The sequence below is a fragment of the Emys orbicularis genome, chromosome 9 (genome assembly GCF_028017835.1).
Source record: "Emys orbicularis isolate rEmyOrb1 chromosome 9, rEmyOrb1.hap1, whole genome shotgun sequence".
NCBI classification, from domain to species: Eukaryota; Metazoa; Chordata; order Testudines; family Emydidae; genus Emys; species Emys orbicularis.
The window spans coordinates 4,277,592-4,302,968 of NC_088691.1; the positions used below are offsets into that span (position 1 = coordinate 4,277,592).

At 45.4% G+C, this 25,377-nt stretch overlaps 1 protein-coding gene across 1 annotated transcript in view; it reads right to left on the reverse strand.

Moving 5' to 3' along the window:
- Positions 1–25,377, reverse strand: part of GPC3 (glypican 3) — a 274,404-nt gene that overhangs the window by 130,665 nt on the left and 118,362 nt on the right. Inside the window, exon 3 of the mRNA XM_065411009.1 lies at positions 14,159–14,853. Coding sequence (XP_065267081.1) covers positions 14,159–14,853 — 695 coding nt within the window. The remainder of the gene's footprint in view (positions 1–14,158; positions 14,854–25,377) is intronic.

Here is a 25,377-nt window from a genome sequence, read left to right on the forward strand (position 1 = left end):
CCTGCTCCAAAGTGTATTATCTTTACAATGTGAATGGAAATTCCCACACGTTCTCACCCCACATTTAAGCAGCACATCCTTGCTTGCAAGGCCCTGCACAACTTAGCTCCACCTCCCTCTTCATCTCTTTTCATTTCCTCCTTGCACTTTTCAGTCTGCCCAAAGAGACCAAGATTTGGCCCTCAAGGATCATGACAAATCTATTCCTGATGAGATGGACACGATGGTGGCATTGCCAACTCTTCAATTTCATCATGAAACTTTGCTATTTTACAAGAAGCGCCAGCTCCTGGAGTCATGTTATTTACATGAGAATCTCAGCTTTCCTTTTCAAAAATTAACTTTCTAGGTTTCTTGGCTAAGAAGAAAAGCTTGAAAATGTGAACCCCATAGACTCAAAAATCATCAGGCAAATAAAAAGAACCTCACATTATTATTGTTTTGAAGTCACCTAGCTCGTAGGAGGGCTGACTCAGGATTTGTGAATGCTTAGATTTGGCAGTATTGACTAGCCAAAATGTTCAGATGTGGCTGTCTAAGGGCACCAGAATGAGTGGCCTAATTTTCAAAGATGTTGACCACCTTCAGCTCCCAGCATCTGCCACTGACTTCAACAGGAGCTGCCTAGTTCTCAACACCTCCAAAGAAATCAGACCATCGATATAGGTCCCAAAAATGAAGATTTAGGTGCCTAACTTAAGGCACACATGTATGACAGTTGTGGATGAACTGAAGTTTCCTTCATGCATCTGCAGGGTTTGGTTGGTTGGTTCTTGGGTTTGTTTTTTTATTTTTATTTTTTTTGAATATTCTGTTTGATTTATTAGTACTGTAATCAGAAATATCCTATGTTTCTTTATAGTCTGCTACCATCCCTTGATTTCAGCAAATTAGTGAATGTGCCAAGCCACTGGTATTATTTATTATTAGTATGACACTAGCAACTACAGGCTCCAATCGAGATCAGGACCCTATTGTGGCAGGCACCATACATAGACATAGAAGTCATTCCCTGCTTACAACAATCCAGATAGACAATAGGGTGGGCGAAAGTGTTATACCCATTTCAAAGATGGGTAACCGAGGCTCAGAGAGATGAAGTGACTTGTCCAAGGTCATATGATGAATATGTGGCAGAGTCACTAATTGATACCATTCCTCCTAAGCCCCAGTCCTGTACTTTAACCACAAAAGCATCTTCTTAACAGCAGCATAGAATCATAGGGTTGGAAGAGACCTCAGGAGGTCATCTAGTCTAATCCCCTGCTCAAAGCAGGACCAACCCCAACTAAATCATCCCAGCCAGGGCTTTGTCAAGCCTGACCTTAAAAACCTCTAAGGAAGGAGATTCCACCATCTCCCTAGGTAACCCATTCCAGTGCTTCACCACCCTCCCAGTGAAATAGTGTTTCCTAATATCCAACCAAGACCTCCCCTACTGCAACTTGAGACCATTGCTCCTTGTTCTGTCATCTGCCACCACTGAGAACAGCCAAGCTCCATCCTCTTTGGAACCCCCTTTCAGGTAGTTGAAAGCAGCTATCAAATCCCCCCTCATTCTTCTCTTCTGTAGACTAAATAAGCCCAGTTCCCTCAGCCTCACCTCATAAGTCATGTGCCCCAGCCCCTTAATCATTTTTGTTGCCCTCCGCTGGATTCTCTCAAATTATCCACTTCCTTTGTGTAGTGGGGGGCCCAAAACTGGACACAATACTCCAGATGTGGCCTCACCAGTGCCGAATAGCAGAGAATAATCACTTCCCTCTATCTGCTGGCAACACTCCTACTAATGCAGCCCAATATGCCGTTAGCCTTCTTGGCAACAAGGGCACACTGCTGACTCACATCCAGCTTCTTGTCCACTGTAGGCCCCAGGTCCTTTTCTGCAGAACTGCCACTTAGCCAGTAGGCCAACAAGCCTGTAGCGGTGCATGGGATTCTTCCTTCCTAAGTGCAGAACTCTGCACTTGTCCTTGTTGAACCTCACCAGATTTCTTTTGGCCCAATCCTCCAATTTGTCTAGGTCACTCTGGACCCTATCCCTACCCTCCAGCGTATCTACCTCTCCCCCCAGCTTAGTGTCATCTGTGAACTTGCTGAGGGAGCAATCCATCCCATCATCCAGATCATTAATAAAGATGTTGAACAAAACCAGCCCCAGGACCGACCCTTGGGGCACTACGCTTGATACCGGCTGCCAACTAGACATCGAGCCGCTGATCACTACCTGCTAAGCCTGACGATCTAGCTAGCTTTCTATCCACCTTATAGTCCATTCAGCTTCTTCCCTGTTTCTAGGTCCCAAGACATTAATCTGCTATGTTCGCACTGCACATTTTGTGATTTGTTTGTTGCTTTCTGTTCTACTGGGGTGGTTCTGAAAACTCAGAGAGAGGAAAAATACAAAAAAGATATTTAGGTTGACTAATTAATTTGTATCAAATCAACATTTTCCCCTCCAACTAGACTTCATCTGCTTTAATGCTAAAAATAACTTACAGTGCAGGTAAGGTAGGAAATCACAGAGAAGACCAACTATTAGCTGTATAAGAATACCCAGACCTATTTCTTCTTTTGTGCTTTCAACAGCAGATAGTACATAAACTTTAAGCAGTGTTTGGGGTGCATATTTATAGATTTATTTGTACTGAAAATCTTTGATGGTCTTTATTTGTGGAAGGAAATCCAGACATACACGGATTATGCTCATCCTTTCCTATATTCATAAACAAAATTAATGATCTGCAAAGGGCAGAAGTGCTTTTAACCAGAAAAAGGCAATAGATAGGAGAAAAATATATGTACATACATACACCCATCATGACAATGTGTTTTCCTGACAAAGCAACAATAAAGAATTTTTAAGAACATATTAGAGGGGTGAGATTTTTAGGCTCAAATTGTGGCAAAAATAAAAAAAGTGAACACTAATATTATTGGCAAACCATCAACCATTTCAGTGAGGACATCAAAGCACTCAAAGTAAGCTAGTAAGGCAACTGCACCAGAAGAGTTCACAACTTCCCTGTAAAAATCACCTTTCGGCCACTGAAGCAAATGTATGATTAGTTATGGCCATTTATATGCTTGCCTCATTGTGGCCCCGATTAAGGATGGCAATTAAGCACAGGCTTAACTTTAGGCATGTGCTTAGGAAAGCAACATTTGCAACAGCTCCTAAGTCACTTAGGAGCCTAAAACCCATTTTCAAAAGCAGCTAAGTCCCTTAGAAAGTCAATCTGGCTCGGCCTCCTACGTGACTGAAGATTAAATTTTCAAAGCTCCTAACTGACCTCGGTGGGACTGAAGCATGTGCTTCACTTCCCGAACGTGCCATTCCTGAGCCATTCTCGAATCAGGGCCTGAATGTTGTCAAGAGAGTTCTAGAATCTTCTATCACAGTTCTAGTGCAGACGAGATAGCAAGAAGGGGGAAGGGCAGCGAAGAAGATGGCAACTCTGAGCACTGCTCTATAAGGAGTTTAAGAAGCAAGAGGCAGAGAAAAGCTAGGGGAAGAAGAGATAATGTGGGAGAGCTGTTATTCAGGGTAAGTACTGTGGCCTGGATTCTAAAAGGTACTTAGCCACTGTGGCACTGAGTTTTGCAATGCCTATCGTTTAGTTGCCTAGAAAAATCCCAGGACAACTTTGCAATCCATAAAGCCTGAGTTAGGCACTGAGGTTCCCTATGTAATGCATGGGGACCGATAGGCACCTGAGAATGGGATTCACAAAAGCCAGCATGCTAGGCAGGGAGCTGATGAGAGGAAGGGGGTTTTAAGCCCCACCCCCTCACGGAGATAGGCTCCTAAATCCAGACTGCAGGGAAGTGCTTACCGCCACTAGCTATGCACAAATGGGAACCAATCTCCTGGAATCTGGCAGCTTAGGCGCCTAGGGCATTTCTTGTGATGATCACAATGGCCAGAGGAGGGGATAGTGGTGGCAACCCGTGATTAGAGCATTTACCTGGGATGTGCTTGAGGGGGAGAAAGGATTTGAACAGGGATCTGCCCACTCTGACGTAACTGCTCCAACAACTGAGTTATGGGAGATGCTGACGGGGACTGGCCCTGGGTCCCCCACCTCACCTCTCTCTCTGGCCCAGTGCCTCTAAGTGTTTATACACAGTGGACAGCTTCAAATACCTAGAGTTTTGGGGCCAGAGAGGGAGATGTTTAAGCACCTTTGTGAATCCGGGCCTATGTGCATGGGAGATGAAATTAGTTGAAATCACGGAGAACTCAATGACAATTAAATAAAAACTGCCCGTCATTATCCTCAATAACCTGAACAATGGCTACAAAAATATTTGTGGCCAAAGTGAATAATAAAGGATACCAATATGAACAATCAGCATTTAAACAGAGCCCCGCACTTTCAGAGAGTACCCCTGTGGCATTTTATAATTCGATATGACAACAGTGTCTAAAAACCAATCAGACGTATAGGATACGGTAAATATTACTGTTTGCTTCCAGGTATATTCTTTGAAATTCAATGTGTGCTGATAAATGTAACAGAGAAACTTTCATTTAAACATTGTTAAATCACTTAAGGGCAAGAGATATTTATCTCAGATGCAGACAGAGTATCAAAGCTGGGCAATTTGCAATGGTACAGTTAAGATTTGGCAGCACTTCCATTATAAACCTGTTGAACAGCGGATACCTCCACTTGCGAACGTTTGCTCTGGGCTCAGGTTTGACATAAAAAAGTCTTAGCTGAGCAGCAACAACATTTTAAAAATAAACTTAAAAAAAAAAAAGAAAACCCTCACCAGCCATTCTCTTTTCAGTGACGATTGCAAGGCAATGGACTTGCAGGATTCGATTCTTTCTTTTGTGTTCCTATCATTCAAACACGTCTTCACTGAATAAAAAAATCACTCGAGTATTAAGAAAAATTGCATTTCACAGAAGTGTCCAACTACGTATGGAGTTGAAGAATTGGCATGCTATGCACTGGGGAGTGGGGAGGGTGTAATACTCCAGGGTTTTTCATTTAGAAAAGGAAATTTTGGCCCTAAACCTTCTGTATTGCTGCCCTCATCCTCTATTGACTTCAGTGGGACTCTGCACCCAGGCAGTCTCCCAAGCATGCACGTGCTATCAGTCGAAGGACAAGCCCTACATGTTTAAACAGTATTACTGGATGCCATATTCTGCCACTGGATAAATGCATATTCTGTGGCAGAACTGGATACTTCATGGAATCAATTCAGAGATGCCCTAGGACCTGTGTTAGGCAGGAAATCAGACTAGACAATCCCAGAGGTCCCTTCTGGCCTTAGAATTTATACATCTCTGCTGTGGTAAAAAAAAAAAAAAAAATCAGGAGGATAAAACCCAGATCATTAGGTGCTTAAGTTATCAAGGCCACAAATCTCCACACACATTGCTCATGCCTGCAAAACCCCCGCTGGCCTTCACGCAGGGAGAGCTGCCCTGGCAGTTTCCCATGAGCACATCCAGGTTTGCAGGTGCAAAGGGTATGCAATGTTCTTAAAGGCCCACTTGTGCCCCCAGCTGAAATTCTGACCTTTTAGAATGTGCTTCCACTATGCCAGAGGTCGGCAACCTTCGGCACGCGGCCCATCAGGGTAATCCGCTGGCGGGCCGCGAGACATTTTGTTTAGGTTGACTGTCCGCAGGCACATCCCCCCACAGCTCCCAATGGCCGCAGTTCGCCGTTCCCGGCCAACGGGAGCTGCGGGACGCGGTGGCCAGCACGTCCCTGCGGCAGTCGACCCCTGCACTATGAAAAACCGACTCGTGGGGTTCTATGGTTATTGTCTCCATTATTTCCAGGTCAAATGAGCTCAGTTTACAAGGACAAATACGTTTTTCCTCTAACTTCAAGCCATGAAAACTCAAACTGGGCTCCAAGAGGCAAGATGGAGTCTTTCCTTGTGTATCACCACCTATAACAAAGGTTCTGCGCATCTCACATGCCTTCAAGCATGGAAAAATTAGGTCACTCCAGGGTGTGAAAAATCCACACCCCTGAGCAATACAGTAAAACTGACCTAACCCCCAGTGCAGACAGCAGTAGGTTGATGGGAGAATTCTCCCACTCACCTAGCTACTGCCTCTTGCGGAGGTGGATTACCTACGCCGACAGAAGCCTGGCCTTTGGCATAGATAGCGTCTTCACTGAAGCGCTACAGCAACACAACTACAGTAATGCCACTGTGCCCCTGTGGTGGTTTATGTGCGGACAAGCCCTTAGCAATCGCATGGCTTTCAGAGGGGCTGCAAAGATTAAACTCATTGGCACTTAGTTAAAATTCTGTTTATGGTGCGAAAAGAGGAACCGAATTTTGCAGAAGAAAGAGGCACTGAAGAATCAAGGCCAACACTTTTGAGTTTGATTTATACAGTTGTTCCTCTTAGCCAAACACTAGCGATTAAGAACCTAAGTATCCCGCCTAATTCGGAACTTCAGGCTTTGGCCGGTTCGTTTCACTGTCATGTAATGAAGCTACTCGACAGGGGGTTATTTACATTTGCGGTACAGTAGCAGGATTTCCCATTTTATCGTCAGTAATAAGGCACTGACCACGGCAAGGACATGCTGAGCCCAAATCTGCTGATATATATAATCAGGGGTGAAAGTAACTTACAGGACTTACCGGTACTGCTGGAGTCCTGAGGGGGCGTGGCTTCATCCGGAAAAGGCGTGGCCTCAACCGGAAGAGGCGGAGCCTCTCAAGATTTAAAGGCCCCGGGACACCGGCTGTGGCAGGGAGCTCCAGGTCCTTTAAATCAACCCGGGGCTCCCAGATGCAGAGGTGGCTGGGAGCCCCCGGGGCTCATGGGCAAATTAAAGGGCCCGGGGCTCCGGCCGCCGCAGAGCTCCAGGCCCTTTAAATCCCCACCGCAGCTCCAGCTGGGATTTAAAGGGCTCTGGGCTCCCCGAAGCGGCGGGGAGCTCTGAGCCCTTTAAATCCCGGCCCCAGCAGCTGCGAGCTGGATTTAAAGGGCTCGGAGCCTCCCGCCACTGCGGGGAGCCCAGAGCCCTTTTAATCCCGGCCGCGGAAGCCGGTGCAGTCCAGCACGGCGTACTGGTTCTTGACGGTATGCCGGACCAGCCCGGCTTACTTTCACCTCTGTATATAATGCACTGTAGCACACTTGGTACATGAGAGCTCTTCCAGCTGTGAGCAGGGAGGACCTTGGGTACAATAGAGCAGTGACAATTGCAACAAACTTTAAACAAGATACAGTGAACATTGTTCCTGGGACATCGCGGGGGGGGGGGGGGAGGAGGGAGGTGCCATCGGCCCTAGAACCACTGGTAATAGGAGCTTCTCCCTTCCTCATCACACTCGTCACACGTCCACATGTAAGCAGGCTCTAGACCACAGTTAGTCCCAGGAGACTTCACTGTACCACTCTGGTATTAGGAAAGACTAATCCTGTACTGGTTTCAACGGGCTTTAGGTCAGACCCTTGCATCTTGGTTGAGAAATGGAAAGAACCCACACCTTATTTGTGCCAGCTACAAAAAGGGGCAGGGTTGGCACGGTCCTACCACGCAGTTTCACAACCAGGATTAGTCCCGTGTCATGTTTCGTGCTTGGGGGAATTCGACCTGCGAGATACGGATAAGGGCTCGGCGATCATTGAGCAAACGTGGCACATAACGCCGCTTAAATGAGTAAAAATGGCACAATGCCAAGCACAGCTCAAAATCCATGTTCATGGCCCCAAAACAGACAAGAATTACTTCCAGTGAGAGTACTACAATGACCTATATAAATACAGCTCTTTTGTAAACAGCAGTCAAGAATGACAGGAACAAGCAGCTAACAGCGGCCTTCTTATAACCGGCTTTAAGCAAACAATGATATGATTCTCACAATCTCCTCACACACTCTACAATACCTGTGCTGAGCAATTCAATCTTGTCTTTACAACTTTCCTTTGCAAAACGAGTCTCATATTACTGCGTTCCATTTGTCCCTGGTGTTCAAAAAAAGCCATGGTATTTTCTGAACAAGAAAGCCTCACAGTTTCCAGAGAGGTTCAGAAATTCACACAGTATAATTTAAGAGTCGGGTCACTTCTAATAAATAATAAAACACTCCCACCTCTGAGATATGTAACCAAGACTGGGTTAGCAGGAGAGAGGGCCCCTTACCTACTGTAGTAATGCAGAACACAGAGTACCAGGGTGGATTGATTTAAATCTTCTATTGTAATCCACTTTTCTATTTGTAATTCAGTTATTTTCTAATTAGAGGTGCATTCTCATTGGTTGATATAACCATTAAAACATGTTGACTTACAACTAAATAGAGCTTTTACACTAGATTGGGTACCTCGCAGGGTGCACTATAACGATATACATTTATTGAAGCAATTATATAGCTTAATATGTTCAGATTCTTATTGATTGTACATATTTAGTATGCTAGGAAATGGTGAATGATTTATTGCTTATTTACTAGATCATTGGTTCCCAAACTGGGGGGCACACTCCCCTGGGGGGCATGAAGAAATTCCAAGGGGGGCGCAAGGCTGCCCAGCCCTTGAGCTCCCAGCCCCTCCCCTGCAGCCACGCCGCCACACGGGCAGCGTGGCTTGCATCTGCCCACCTCCCGGTCTTTCCAATAAGCCAGTCCTGCCGCTCTGAGCGGCCTGGGCAGGGGGCGGAAAGCGGGGGTTAGGGGGGTTGGATAAGGGGCAGGAGGTCCCGGGGGGCAGTCAGGGGACAGGGAGCGGTTGGATGGGGCAGAGGTTCTGGGGGGCCTGTCAGGAGACAGGGAGCGGGGGGGTTGGATAGGTGTGGGAGCCCGGGGGGCCTGTCAGGGGGTGGGGGTGTGGATAGGGGTCGGGGCAGTCAGGGGACAGGGAGCAGTGGGGGTTGGATAGGGAGTGGGGTCCCGGGGGGGGGGCGGTCAGGGGACAAAGATCGGGGGGTTGGATGATGGTAAAGGAGAGGTGGGGAGCGTGAGGGTTTCTCAAAAATTAAAAAGGGAGCATGATGCCAAAAAGTTTGGGAACCACTGTACTAGATAATTAACTTTTCTTTGCTCATAATTTGTGTCAAGCTGCACTGGGATGGTAACTGGAATTTAATTAAACACATACAAACAGCAGATACAATTTATTTTTATTAAAGAAAAACAACCTTAAATGTTTGCATACCTAAATTTCTCTTATAAAAACATGATTCACATTTACAATTAAACGATTTAGTAAACAGAGGGATTTACTGTAGTCAATGAATTAAACTGATTATTTCAGGTCAGCCCAGGAAAAATTTCAAATATGCCTACCAGAGAGTGACTGGAGCTTAAGTTCCTACTCGTTTAAGTCTCTTGAAAAATGAAACGATCTCCTAAATTCCTTAGGCTGCCCTTCAAACTTTTAAAAGTAGGAGATCTCATCCCCTCCTCCTCATTTTTATTCACAGACTGGAAGAGAGAGACACGTTTTCCTCTTTTTCAACTCCCAATCGATTTGTCGCCTTTGAATGAATTAGTCCAAATGAAGTAAATATTCCTTCTGTGCCTGCAGAACAGGCTACTGCTGTCCAAAGCTGGTTTAGCTCTTCAACGGCCTCTGGTTCCGGGGGCTTAGCTAGTGACTTCCCCCAGGTTCAGTGGTGTCACTTGCTTGAAAACATGTACTGCTCGAATGGTCCCCTCCCACCCTGAAAGTTGTTATGGTTGGCACAAGCGGCTAGTGATTATTAGATGCCCAGGTCATAGCAGCATCTTCTTCAGCAGCTCGGCATCTACCCTGGTACTTCGCTTGATCCAGCCGCCTCTTTCCTGCCTGCAATTTAACTGTGCTGTTGGGTACTTCTTTTGTCAAGGTCCCTTGAAGTTCTTTCCAAATTTCAGTAGCATCAGCAACCCAGCAGCGATCTTCCCGCCGTTTGTCCAAGGCTCTGGAAGCAGGTTTCGGCGTATTCAGCATATCTTCTACGTTGCTCTCCATTCCAGTGCTGAGTACTTTGGCTGTGGTAGTTCCATCTGTTTGGTCACAATTTTCTTCACAAACTGTCATCAGAATAGGCCAGCTCTGAACACACAGCTCAGAACAGTCAACCACTGAATTCCACTGTACATCCTGGGGGAGAATTAATCTGGCTCTGCCTCCTCCCTTCAGTGAGGCTGAAACAGAGTGGTTGTCATGTAAGTATTTTGCAATGTCAGCACAAGATGCTAGCTAAAAGCTGCATCAAATGAGCACTGCACCCATGTGTTACAAGTTTCAGGTTCCCTTTGTTACCTTCTTCTAGATTTCTTCTCATCTTTGCTACATTTGCAGCATTGCCTGGGACAAAGCTACACAACCAACACTTGAATTTTTGTTCAGCTTGTGACAGCTTTCACTGCTACTTCTTTTAAGTACTCTGAGGTATGGGCATTTCCTGATGTAGCAATTATTTCTGCAAGACAGACACCCCGCTTTCTTTTGTCACACCAGCACGTATTGTTGGATCATTGTGTACATTGCTCCACCCATCAAGACTCAGGCCAGGTCTACACTACAAACTTACATCAGTATAACTACATCGCTCACCACACCCCAGAGCAAAGTAGTAATACCGACCTATCCCCTGGTGTAGACAGCACAATGTTAACAGGAGAGCTTCTTCCATTGAAATAGCTACTGTCTCTCGGGGAGGTGGATTAACTACCGGAGAAGCTCTCCTGTCAGTGTTATAGTGTCTTCACTGAAGTGCTTCAGCACACCGGTCCAGCTGCCACGCTGCAGTGTATTAAGTGTAGACCTGCCTTCAGATTAACGAAGTTCACATCAATGTTTTTTGCACACTGTTCAGTTTCCTTTTCATACCCTGTATCCAGCAACCTTCCAGCAATGTCTGCTCTGCCGGGTGGAGTGTAGCCTGGTCATAATGATTGAACCATGTCAATGAAAAGTTGGTTCTGAACAAGAGGAAAAGGAGAATTTATTGCATAAATGAACCCAGCCATCTTTTCATCTAAGGAGTCTGCCTGGAATTTGATGGTCCTGGTTACGAACTCAGCCATGGTTTTACTGGATGATGAAGAAAGTATTTTTTTCAATACAGGTAATTTACTGTTTGACACCTGTTTATTTGCAGCAGATGATTCTGAACTTGCAGAAGTTGCAGATGATGGACGTTCACAACCTTTTATGTCTAAGCTGGGCTCTGAAACAAAAATCATAAAAACAAGTCACTCTCACTCACTGAGCATTACTCAGTGCGCTGCTTGGAAAAAAAATGAGATTGTAAATGAAAGCTTCCTCCTACCGCAGCTGTTTGTAGCACTCTTTAAATGGTTTAATTTATTCTAAACCTAGTTAATAAATCATAAGGATTTTCAAAATCTATTTAAACCCTTATCTGTAGCAACATACCAAACATCTCGGGGAAAAAAACATTTTCAAAAAGTTTAAATTCATAAATGCCTAATAAAACTTTACTTTTAAACAGGTTATCTTCACCCAGGATGTTTGATTATATTGAGCAATAACAAATCATGTCAGAAGTCCAGCAGTAATAGTACAAATGTACTTGATAAATACTCCCACAATAAACTAACATACCAATTCTATTCTGAACACCAACATTTTGAAATTCAGAAGCAATCAAAACACTAACTTATGACCATAATCTAAGTTATCATCATCGCATATGTTAGGATATAGATGTGAAGGAATAAGCTCTCTAACAGCATAGTAAGGACGTGGTAGGCAGTCCATAAGAGTGGTACAAAAATAAGTTTACTAACCAGTTGATCCAGGTTGTTCAGACATGTCCACATCATCATCTTCGAAGTCATTGCCATCTGGGGAGCATTTTCCATAATGGTGTTTCATTCCGACAGCCAGGACTTGTCACACCATTTAAATTTTACATTACACCTGTTCCTTTTTCACCCAGAAGTACAGGAATTTCTTGAAAATATTCCCAGAATGGGTCTCTTTATGACCTGCAGCCATGGCAGGTTTTTTCTCCAGTTCCCAGGTGTTGCAATCAGTCCCAGAGGCTGTGCCCTGAAGAATATCGTCCCTTCTTCCCACAGCTTTCACACCAGAGTTGCTCCTTTCCAGTTGCACGCTCCGCTCCTTCTCCCTTGTTACGTAACTCCCCCGCCTCCCCCAGGAAAACAAGAGAACTAACAACAATCCAAGGCTTTTGTTCGTGTAGCCCATATGCCTTTTGCGCTGCAGTTTTGTATGTGTTTAGAGACAGAGAGGGAGGCAGTTCAGAAATCAATGATTTCTGATAGCATCTCTCTTCGTGTACACATGCAAGGAGACAGAGCAAGGCCACTTACCTGAAGTGCCCAGAACCATCTATCCTGGTTGTTTCTGGGCAGATCAGTGTTTTCCCATGGGCTGCAGAGGAAGTTTCCATGGTGGGTGCAGTCATAAATATTCATAATTGGAGAACTGAGCCAATCAAAGCTCAGGTAGGGAGAAGCTATAAAATAGGAGTATGAGACCACCCAGGTGGGCTCAGTGGAGGACGCCAATAAGAGACATGATGGTGTCTCCTGGGGTCAGAGGCCAGGTTTCAATGCCTGTGTGGACTTTGCCAGTCTTCTGTACCGAATAGCACGGACCCTGGGGCCCTCAATCCCTTCGTACAGTATATGACTTACTCTGACATATTTATAAAGCTAGATGTTCCCCCACCCCCCCACCCCCCACTCTCTCTTTCTATAGAAAAGCAACCTTTCACTCAAAGGTTTTGACAGAGGCTCATGGATTCAGCATACTTATTTTTATGTAAATGTTGTAAGAGATTATAATAAGTTTAGGCTTTGACATATTTTGTATTAAATTCAGATTTCATTTTAAACAGGGTTAGTTTTTAAAAAGAAAATTTTTTAATTTAAACACCAGCATCAAAAAATCCAATTTAAATAAAAGAAATTTGAAATGAAAAACAATCATGGATTTTTATCCGCCCTGGACTGTACAACACAGGATGTGCTGTCCTAGCTGTATGGAGCAACCAGACAGCTAATGTTAAACTAGGAAGGAAAGTGGTCCCACCTCCACCATCTGCATGCAGTGCTTCACACCCCAGCTGAAATCCTGAGAATTCCCCATTGATTTCTCAAGATCAGGGGTCAGCAACCTTTGAGAAGTGGCGTGCCAAGTCTTCAGTAATTTAAGGTTTCACGTGCCAGTAATAAATTTTACATTTACTGGGGCCCCTGACAGAACCCCAGACTGGCAGTGGACTGAGTGGGGCTGGCGGCAGGGACCCCGGCTAGCAGGGGCCGGCGGACGGAATCCCAGATCGGCAGCGCGCTGAGCCGCTCAGCCCGCTGCCGGCCTGGGGTTCCGTCTGCCACCCGCGCTGCCGGTCTGGGTTCTGTCTGCCGGCTCCTGCCAGCCGGGGTCCCAGCTGCCGGCCCCACTCAGCCCGCTGCCGGGGCCGAGACCCCGGCTGGCAAGGGGCCGGCAGCGGGCTGAGCAGGGCCGCTGGTCTGGGGTTCTGTCCGCTGGCTCCTGCCAGCCGGGGTCCCGGCCCCGCTCAGCCCGCTGCCAGCCTGGGGTTCCGTTCACCCAGGCCGGCAGCGGGCTGAGTGGCTCAGCCAGCTGACGGTCTGGAGTTCCGGCTGCCAGCTCCTGCCAGCAGGGGTCCCGGCCGTCGGCCCCACTCAGCCCGCCTGGGGTTCCGTTCACCCAGGCAGGCAGCGGGCTGAGCGGGCCCGGCAGCCAGGACCCCGGCTAGCAGCAGTGTGCCAGTAAAAATCGGCACGCGTGCCGTAGGTTAACGACCCCTGCTCAAGATGTTCAGCATCACAGCAACACATCTCGTACTGACACAAACTGAATGAGGCTCCTTTGTCTATGTGTCTCCTATAACCCCTGAAATCAGCTGGTAGGAACTGCTGCTGAGCGATCCAAAGAGGGACTCAGTCACCACTGCACATTCCCAGCGCCTAACAACCTAGACTCTAGGTCCTTGCGCCTGAGACGGGAATTAACCCCAGTTCTGCGATACGGCAGTTTCAGGTAAGTCTTAGAAGTCAGAATGAATCGGGGGAGGGAGCCTGGGGGGGAAGAGTTGTTTGTTTTAATGGAAGTTTTTCTAAAATACGTGAGGCTCCACATGTTCAATGGATAGCCTGATCACATGGGAAAAGACGGCTGTAACAAAGAGTACATAGAAATATTTAAAAGACTCACTGATGCAGACAGCTTCCCTCCATTCTTCTGAACATACATGACCGAGTCTCGTATCAACAAGAAGAGACTGAGCAGGACATGCTCCATGTCATAGATTCCATACATGCCTTTGGTCAGCCCTTCCAGGGACCGAATATATTCTCTCCAGTAGTTATCTATCTCCACAACGTTGGCCAGGCACCCTTGCATGACAACACTGCAGTATCCGGCACAAGGCTTCGCCATCAGTAGCCCTTGGCAATGAGAACAGTACCACATCCTCAGCAGCGCACGTCCACATTCCTTGCTGAATTTTAAGTGGTCGGTAGTATTTATGACTTCGATCCCCAGGTTGAGCGCTTGTAAGAAGGCTCGCGTGGCCTGCAATGACTTTGACACCTGGGTCATCATAATCTTGGGGTAGTTACCAAACACCCTGAGGTCCCGCCTTGCTACCCGCAGGCATTCTATCATTTCTCCGGAGAGGTCAGGGAAGCCTGGGTTCATCAAGTGTGAGTAGACTAAAGGGAACAAGCTGTCAAAAAATTCATTGACCATGTCATTCACATTGATGTCAGAGCCCAGTATGTAAAGTGAGATATCTGTAAAAAGTTCTCCAACAAACTTAAGAGCTCTGGACCCCATGTTCTGGTAGTGGTTCCTAAACATGGTGTTGGTGTAGTTTCTTGCATGCCGTGCTACAATTTCGAAGGCTTCTGAAAATAAAAGCAAAACAAAACAAGGAATTAAAAGACAAACTCTGAGATGGGACAACAAATACTATAATATGTTTGTCGCTAAGACTGAGGTCCTATTCACACTGCTGTTCATCCACTGACTCATGTCCACATCTGTAGCTGTCACTGCTAGAGTAGAACTATATCATATCAGAGGCAGTGTATAAGATCTGAGGAGTTTATAAACGCTTTAAACACAAGTTACATTTCAAACAACAAAAGCTATGAGCTAGTTAAATTTCCGCTTTTAAAGAAAATATGGATTACAAAAATGGGGTAGTATTGCAAGTCCACTCTGTCTCTCATATTGATTTGAAATTAACCGGAATTCTATATCAAGTCTCTTAATTTAAGATGGATACATACTCGACACCAAATTATATAGTATGTCAAATCAGGAAATATTAAACGCTGACATTCTACCATGGAAAGGAAAATACTTATAGGTTCATAGAGGTTATCGGGATTGAACTTTCTGCACTGATTCTTCTTTTGACTTTTTTTTTTTCAGTCACTTTAATTCTTGTGAAAGGTATTGGGGACTAGATTCTCTGCTCGTGTCCATCGGCACAGCTCCATTGACTTCCTTGGACTCATACCAGGTAAGTATCCAGTTCCACCTCCTCCCCGTTGGAAAAGGAGTTTATTCATGGAACAGGCCAATGAAGGAGCATTTCTAGAAAGAAGGCAGCTAAGTATCCATCACTGATCCCTCTACGGAAACAACCAGCAATGGTGCCAAACATGAGGGTGAATTTTTGTGAGGCTCACCATTAGGTTCTGGACTGAGACCACCGATCAGTTCAGACAGACCAGAAAAGGCTACCCGATACCACTGAATTTCACTGTAGCTCCCTAAACCACATTAATGTCACATTAAGCAGAAGTAAATGTTAAACAAAATTCCATATGCTCATGAAAACATAAGAATGGCCAGACCAATCATCCATCTAGCCCAGTATCCGTCTGCTGACGGTGCCCAGTGCCAGATGCTTCAGAGGAAATGAACAGAGCACAGTAATTTTGAGTGATCCGTCCCCTGTTGTCCAGCCCCAGCTTCTGGCAGTCAAAGGTTTAGGGTCACCCTCACCAATCAGTGAAGTGCTGCTGAAAGTATAACAGGGGGCTCACCTCAAAAAAAAACTTTCAATGCGAGACATCCTCTGGGGAAAATACTCTTCCTTCCCTTCCTCTCCAAATCCACTCCACCCCTTGCCCACCCCACCCCTAGCCAGCTGCCCAGGTTTTGGTGGCTCCACGCGTGACATTTCTCAATTGAGAGGAAAATCTGTGATTCTTCTACCCCCATGGTCCCCTCAGCAGTGGAACAGGCATGGAGTAGGAGTTGGGAGCCAGACCCCTGCAGGCTCCAGAAAGACGTGGTGAGACACAATGCATGTGCACACACACCCTGCATCTCTAGGGATAGTGGGGGAGGCAGCTGGAGGCTGCTGCAGTGGTGGAGGAAGGTACCAGGGGCTTAGTTGCGGGCTGGGTGGGAAGGACAGGAGTTACCTGGCAGATCTAGGGGGGAGGGATAATTCAGTGGTTTGAGCATTAGCCTGCTAAACCCAGGGTTGTGAGTTCAATCTTTGAGGTGGCCACTTAGGGATCTGGGGCAAAATCAGTACTTGGTCCTGCTAGAGAAGGCAGGAGGCTGGACTTGACCTTTCGGGGTCCCTTCCAGTTCTATGAGATAGGTATATGTCCATATAAAACAAAAAAATCTGGGTGTGAGGGGGACTTGCCAAGGGCAGTTAGCTGAGGGGTGCGGGTTATGGGAGAGGAGTCTGGGGAGTTGGCAGTCTGGCGAGGTCACTGAGTGGGGAATGGGCAGACTAGGGGAGGGAATGGGGTAATGTCAGTGGGGCCAGTGGTTTTTCCTAGGCCGTGGTGGTGCAAATTCTGCCTCCCCCCCATTCTCAGTGCTACGCCTGTGGCGAGGCACCAGCGGGATGAGGGCAGAGGGCAGCCAGAAGGAAGGTAGAGAGGTTACCTGGGAGTCTGGAGAGCAGATGGGACAGCTGTCCCAGGTGTGGCACAATCCCCAGGTGGTCTCTCAGCAGGGAGGGGAGATAGGGCTGCCCCAGGCACACCCCCACCTGCTGGCAGCCGTGTCTCACCCTGCACCTCTCGAACCATCATGCTGCCCCCTCCCCAGCACCTCACAGGGGTGGCAAGGGGGGGACCCTGAGGTCTTTGCCTGCTGGGGGATTAGTTGGGTGGGGAGCAGGTTACCGCTAGCCGGTCAGTTGTGATGGCTGTTGCTGTGGGAGGGGGAGGGGGACAGGTCTAGGGAAGGCAGCGTCGTCCCCTAGCGATTGAGGGGTGGGGTTCAGGGAACCCTGCCTGGTGCATGTGGGAGGTGTGGAGGGAGAGCTACTTGCAGAACGAGGCTCCACTCAGCATAGAGTAAAGGATCCAGAATCTCCCATGCTTTCCCTGCACTCTGGATTTTACCTGCTTTCCACCAGGCGAGTTCCTTAGGAACCTTCCAGCCCCAGGCAGACACCTACAGCCAGGTGAAGTGTGAAACCCCAGCCCTTGTGAATGAAGGCAACAGACTGAGCCCTCACGAATTATGCTGCAAAATGGGGCGGCCGTCTCGAATGCCTGGCAGTATCAAAGCAACAAGGGTGCGTGACATGAGGAGCTCGCCAAAATATTGTTTCCTTGTTTGAAAAGACAAGTCCCGTCCCCCCCTTCTGTTGCTTTCAAGTTTTTCCATGTGGTTTTATCATTCAGATGAAGTTATCTGGAGAGGATATTCAGGGCCAAACTGCCTTCAGATATATACACACACACACACACACCTCCCATTGACTTCATGAAGGCTGCATATGTATTTCTGGAGTCAGAATTCCACATTTTCCCAATCCTCTCTCCAGGACCCAGGGACATTCTGCATGTATCTCCTTCACACCACGAACAGGACTAATTAAAAGCACCTCCGGCGATGGGCTCACTTAGTGGTTGTGGTCTAATTGTATACCAATCAGTATTTTCCTGCTCAAATGGTATCAAGGTGATATACCCCGAGTTCCTCTCTCTAGGGATGCAAGTGAACAAGTTAAAGAGGAGCAGATATCCCCGCAGACAGAACGGTAAGTCTTTCGTATGCTAGACAGCTGCATTGTTCTAGGTCCCTCACCCTCCAGGGTACTATTAATAAAATGATAAAAATAACGAACCGCCTCTTGGTTCACAGGTCGCTGACACTTCCCAGCATAACAGCTTTGATCTGTGTCCACCTGGAAACACGAATCCAGGCTCAATTTGCATGAAAATTATTCATGTTTAATAATTGAAGGAAATGTTGAATTTTTAATCCATAGTGGTCTTTTCCCATTTGTTAAATCTGTGTTGGAGCAGAATGGAAACCGATGAACGCTGGCTCTCGATACCAGCGGGATCACAAGTTACGTCACTTTTCCACAAGATGGCTCCTGTCAGCTAGATCAGCGACCAGCCCTCTGCCAGGAGATGGGCCCACTTGGGGGAGGGGCACTATCATATATTGCAGAGATCATTTCTTAGACTGTACGGGTCTCAGGGCACGGATTGTGTCTTGATCTGTGTACGTACAACACTTAGCATGCTCGGGCCCTTATCTTGATTGGGATCTGTAGACGTGACTACGATATAAATCTTCAATTCTATGCAAAAAGCTACATTCTGAGAATGTTAAAGCTGAAAATTCAGGTGCCCCAAAGGTTAGGAAATGCCCACGTTAGGACTGTGTATGCATCCTTAACCCACCCCCGCATTAATCCATTATGATAGTTCTACCCAGCCTCATGGAAGATGTCTGCAGCACAGCTGGGAAGAGAACCTGCTCTGCTTGGTGTCCCTCTCATCACACAACCTGTGGCGGGGGCCCTACAGAGTCCATAGCACGTGTATCATAATGCTTCGGCACAAGGAGGACAAGTTAAGGTTGTGCCAGTAGAAACACCTGAAAACAAGAGTTTCTTTAAATAGGAGACGGAGATGAAGAAACATTTCTTCTTTATTCTCAAGAGCACGGCGAATAGCTTCTGCCTTGACAAAAACGACAAAGCACCTTTCAGGCCAATGTCTTTGAGCGCCTTGTATAACCTGTACCAGGTTTTTCATGCTGTGTCTCACCATTCACTTTTCACCTCTTCTCGGTTGGTTGCCTCAGAAAAGTCATCCTTCTTCCGTTTCCCCATACCTCTGTGCCTTGCAAGCTAGCATCAGAGCTAGGGGAATCTTCACTGATTCGAAAATATCCCAAACTCCTAGGCAAACCCCTACAGCTATGGATGCTTCAGAGAGGAATCAGGGACAGTGGTGTAACAGAAGAGCAAGCACTCAGAGTCCTGCTGCTTTAAGGGTCAAGAGACTTACTTAGTTTTTTTCATAACTGGCAAAGCGTCTCTGTTTTTTGTTTCTTGGAACCTTTATCTTTACCCCTTTGAGAACGTAATAGGGAAGCGGAGGACACATGTCAGCGCCTTGACTGGCATCCTGCTGCCACGGTAGGAAATTTAAAAAGCTACCCAGTGAAGGCTCACAGATCCAAATTATCCTTCCCCAGCTCCCCGCTAAAAAAACACCACCACATTTTCTGTTTTAAAATATTCCTCCAAAACCCCAGATAGTTTTAAAACTGACGCCAGCAAGTGACCCACGGTCAAATTCCAAATACTTCAAAGAGGAGAAAACTTTTGAGCTTCAATCCCCTGTTTGCTCACAAGAGTGGATCAGTAGGGAGAGTGGAAGGGAGGTATAATGCTGCAAATCCCCGGACTTCTCATTCCCAACAAATTCAGTGACCTGGGTTTGCTGATGGTAAAAGTAGCCCTGCCTAGGACATGGGGTGGTTGAAACTCTTGCAACTTTAGTTGGAGGAAGATAGCTTTAGAAAGTTAAATAAAACTGTCGGAAAGAGGCCAACTCAGGGTGGCTTGTAGGTCTAGCTACGGCACAATGTTCTGTAAAAAGAACAGTGACAAAAATCCCTGACATCTGACAGCAGTGACACAAATTCTGTGCTTGGAGATGCCCTCAGAACTTCCAATGGACGTGGGTATCAAAGGACAAAATATGGCCCACCAACTCTTTAAGGGGGAAGTTCTATTTCAGGTATCACCATAAATTCCGAAAGGCACAGACAACACACTTTGATCATGCTGTGCAATTTTTAATCTGCTTTTAAACTATTTCTCTTACAAGAAATAACTGTATCAAACACCAGGCGTTAAATATGGCCATGGATCCATCTTTCTGGTGTCAGCGGATCACAGTTATAACCTAATGACCTGACCGTAGGCTACGATTCAGGAACGTAACCCTATTCAGGGCAGTAGTTATGCATATGCTTAACGTAAAAAGTATCCAAAAGTGCTTTACCAATAGATATACAAATTATTATACACTGAGGTCACTTTCATCCAGCACTTCATCCAGCTCTGGGGTAAAACATGAGAGTTGTTTAACAATGCACTATGACACTTTTGGTCAGAAGTGAAGAACACTGCTGTACCCAATTGGAATAGGGAGGGAATTCAGACAGAATGTTAGCAGCAGTGTTATCAGTTGAGGACCAAGCCCTCAGCATCACATTTGATGCACCTATGCTGTATGATCCTTTGACTACAGTAATACAAATATAAAGGGCAATTTATCATGGATGGCAGAGTACATGCTTACCAAAATAGCTGACCCCTTTCTCTAGAGTGCAGGTAGCAGGCAACAATTGGTTTGAATGGACATACTATTTATGCAATCAGACCTTCCATCCAGCAATTTAAGGAGAGTTACTGCAAGGCTCAGGTAGACTGTAAGGCATGACGCCAAAGTCTGAATGACTTCAGCTACTTAAGTGCAATAACTCCCCAGAAATGCGGCGCATTGAGTGTCATATTGCCATTACGAAATGGAAATGATAAAAAAGAAAATAAGTAAAAAAGGTCATAACAGTCCATTGAGTGGGGAGTATTGACATAAGCATGAAATCACTCTGCTCTCAGCTCAGATCATAAAAATATGTTGCTTAATTGAAAAGCCAGCTTTTCTGAAAAGGGTAGGTGCTCCCTTGAGCTGCAGCTACTTAAAAAGACTGCTTCAGGAGTCAGAATGGCTCAGGCTTAAACTGGCAGGATCTTGACAGCTTCTACAGGCTGCAGGCTCCGGTAGAGTTCAGAAGCACACACAGGCTGAAATCTTGTTGGGTTGTAGGGCATGGGATGGGGGAAGAGAGACAGGAGAAACTGGTCTTCCCTAGTCAAGGGTTTGGAAGTAGAGTAGGTCCCAAAATGGGGTCCAGCACGAAAGGCTCAGAAGCAAAAGACAGGACCTGTCAATCTTTCTACAGCTGACTGAGAACAATATGGCTGCTGGGAATGCTGAAGAATTGCCAAGGAATGACGATACATTTGTTAAAATCAGAGAGACAATAAATCCCATCCAGAATTACACTGTTCCCAATTTCCAATATCCTAACCTCAGATCATTATTTCCCCCACTTTATAGTCTCAACACAGAATCCACTGAAGTTTCCCTGTATAAACCTTAACAAACCTACATAAGAAAGCATTAAGTTGACAGCTAATTGCTCAAAAGTCAGGAAATGCCAAAGTTAAAGGTGCACTTGTAACTTTAATCTTGCCACTTGCGCAGATTTATTACAATGCTCTTGATTATATGCAAAAATAACAGGAGTACTTGTGGCACCTTAGAGACTAACAAATTTATTAGAGCATAAGCTTTCGTGGGCTACAACCCACTTCTTCGGATGCATAACATTGAATCTATCTCCCCTTGTAAGTATTTTCACACTTGCTTCTTATCAAACTGTCTGTACTGAGCCATCTTGATTATCACTTCAAAAGTTTTTTTTCTCTTACTTAATTGGCCTCTCAGAGTTGGTAAGACAACTCCCACCTGTTCATGCTCTCTGTATGTGTGTGTATATATATCTCCTCAATATATGATTCACTCTATATGCATCCGAAGAAGTGGGTTGTAGCCAACGAATATGCATCCGAAGAAGTGGGTTGTAGCCCACGAAAGCTTATGCTCTAATAAATTTGTTAGTCTCTAAGGTGCCACAAGTACTCCTGTTATTTTTGCGGATACAGACTAACACGGCTGCTACTCTGAAACCTTGATTATATGGTCCAAGATAATTTCTCCATTAACAGAAAATCTTCCACTACCTTAGATTCACATGTACAGCACTTCCTACTCAGTATATACCAAACAGAATCCACCGAAGCTGTTTATTTACAAGGTGCACAGACAATGAGGGAACAACTCTAGCAGAGCCTGCTGCACGAGCAATCCACCAAACATGGTGCATCTTGCAAATCTGCAGAAAAAAATTGCATGCAAGTATGCGATCATGCAGAGATGGAGACTATCCTAGTGTATGAACACAAAGGGACAGAGTGAAGGCTGCATGTGCAACCTCTACGTGGCACTGAGACCACTTAGGGTACATCTATACTTACCCGCTGGTTCGGCGGCAAGCAATCGATCTTCTGGGATCGATTTATCGCGTCTTGTCTAGATGCAATAAATCGATCCCGGAAGTGCTCGCCATCGACGCCGGTAATCCTGCTCGGCGAGAGGAGTAGGTGGAGTCGACGGGGGAGCCTGCCTGCCGCGTGTGGACCCGCGGTAAGTACCTTTAAGTTCAAACGAAGATACTTCGACTTCAGCTACATTATTCACGTAGCTGAAGTTGCGTATCTTAGTTCGAACTGGGGGCTTAGTGTGGACCAGCCCTTAGAGAGGGATTAATGAGTTTGCTCTACAGCCTTAGCTCATGCATTTAGCACCAAAGATCCCAGGTTTGATCCCACCCGGTGACGACCGGCGTCTGTCAGTGTTACACTCATAGAACCTTAACTATAGCTGTCACTATTATTCCTGCTGTACAAACATAACTAAACCCTTAGGCTGTCCAATTCCGTAAGCCTTTTAAGTAAAGAGACTCCAAATCAGCTAGATCTCTGGCCATGGTTTTCACATGGTTAACTTGCTTTGCACCTTGTTTAGTAAGAATGCTTTTCAGAAATGTATTAACCCCTGGTAAAAGGCCAATCCTGCAGTCCTTATTTAGAAGTCACTCCTTGAGACCTGATCCTCTGAACACACACGAGTAACTTTACTGACATAAGTAAAGTTACTTACGTGCATAAACATTTGCATAAATGGGGCGTTCATGAGCAGCTTTCAGTTATACATTGCAAGAACAAACAGATTTTGTGTTTTCCTTTACAAGTGCATTTACTTTCCTAGCTCTGATGCATAAAATGTTACTAAACACAAAAAAATGTTGGATACCTTATCAGTGACATTGCCCCCCCACAACAATGTATCATGAATATATCTCACGTGTTAACAATGGGAAACATTTCCCAACCTATGACATTTTTTCCTTTAGCTTTGGTTATAATGTGCAATTTAACTTCTAAGGAATTATTTTTGATTCACAACAGCCTTTTTGCCTCTGATTTCTATCCTCTCTTCTCCAAGCATGAAAATAAATACAATAAATAAATACAGGCTAAAGGATGGCTAATTTACACACACTGGTTAGAGAGTACCCAGCAGCCTCACTCAGGGTCTCCTCCTTCCATGGGTTTGTGTCTTGGCTGTTTCAGACTGCATCAGAAACTCAAGCTGGGATTTTCCAAGGAGACTATAAGAATTAGAAGCCAAACTCACATTGAAATTTGATGAGACTTGGGCACCTAACACTTTTGCCCTTTTGAAAAACCTGGCCCCAGTGAACAAGTAATAAACCCAGAGGCAAATTTTAGCATTTTTAGGACCTTTCTGCTTTACCTTACGTGCCCTCGTTAGTAGCTTTCCCTGCTGATCCCCACTTTCTGTCACCTTGGCATGTACGTTTACACTCATTTTGATCACCCAGGGAATGCCAAATCAATTCACGTTTCTACCTTGTCACTGACACTGCAGTTTCTGTCAGCACAGAACCAGGCCTGGGGAATTCCTTAGCCCATGGAAGGGATCATTCATGACAACCAGAGGTTTTGCTTCAGGGTTAGAAAGTTGGAGAAAAATTCACAAGTGAAATTAATTTACTCTCAACACAGCACTTAGCCCCCCGCCCGAGCTTTCCACAGCCACGTTTCTGAAACCTTTCAAGGCCACATAGACTTTTCCTAGTGAATTTTCAGTTGAAGCAAAATGTATTCACCAGGGGAAACTTGACTATTCATCATGAAAATGCCCAAACGTTTTTGCTTTCTGTCAATTTGCCAAAAAATATAACTTCTGGACTGGGAATATTTTTGCACTGTTCTAGGCTGGAGGCTAGAACCAAAGCAAAAATCATATGGGAAGAGTGACAGAGCAGGAAATACGTCTTCAATATAACTGATGAACTAGACAACTTCAGACTTATTGCTCAGGGTTGTATTACAGAAGCACACGGACAAAACCCTACTGAGAGAGCAACAATGGTTGGCAAGAATCGCCAGGCTGCTAGAGGAACAATTTGTACGATCCAGTGCTAGTCATTTTTCAAGCTGCTCAAAATATTTAGTTACAAACTTGGAAAAGGTTTGCAATATATTGAGCAGAAAGGAAATAAAGCCCAAGAATGTTTCCCTTGGCAGTAATAAAAGAAAATTCAACAGACTTGTTCCATTCTGATTTACATTCTTCTGCAAGTTTTTAAAAAGGACACCAACCAGATAGACAAAGCTAAAAGTTATGCCTCTCACATGTGGCATAAGTCACCAGATGGTGCTACTATTGCAAATGGTCTTTTCAATTTCGTTTCTCTTAATGCACGGGGTGTTGGATATTAGAAAAATGCTTTTTGTCAGCTGTGGTGCAGTTCTTTTTCCATTACTGCCAACCCCAAACATTTATTTTTTTTTATGAGTCAGGTCCCAAAAATCATGAGATTGTTTAGCCAATCATGAGAAATTAAAAAGCAACAACTTTTGGGTTGTTTGATTTGCTTTCTGGTGTCTGAGCAGGTATATGATTGTAGTGCTTTTCTCTACAGTTCTCAAGATAATTCTGGTGGATGGGTAATAGAGTGGTTGCCATTAAAAAGTTAAGCCAGCTACCATACAGCAATACTGCCTACCTTTCCCTATGGCTAGAAGAGGGAACAGGGTAGTGTAGTAACTGCGGCAAATACAGACTTTTTTCAGTGGCAACTGCTTACTGCTATATATAAAATGTACAAGAATCCCGTTTCTTGTTCTCAGAATAGCCTCACAGTGAACAAAGGATCGACCTGGTGCCCACTTGCTATGACAGAACAACGCACTATTTGCATGCATGTTAATTCCCATGATTAAAGATGGATGCTCCCAATCTGGGTTCCCTCTTCTCACACGTGTCATCACACAGGTTGTAGTTACAGTAGTGTACAGTTTCACATGTACGGCAAAAACAGTTTTTAAATCACTGTTGAATTCCTTGGATCAGTTTTATTTCATTAATGGACACAAATACAGAAAGTTTAAAAAGATACATTCTTGTGGC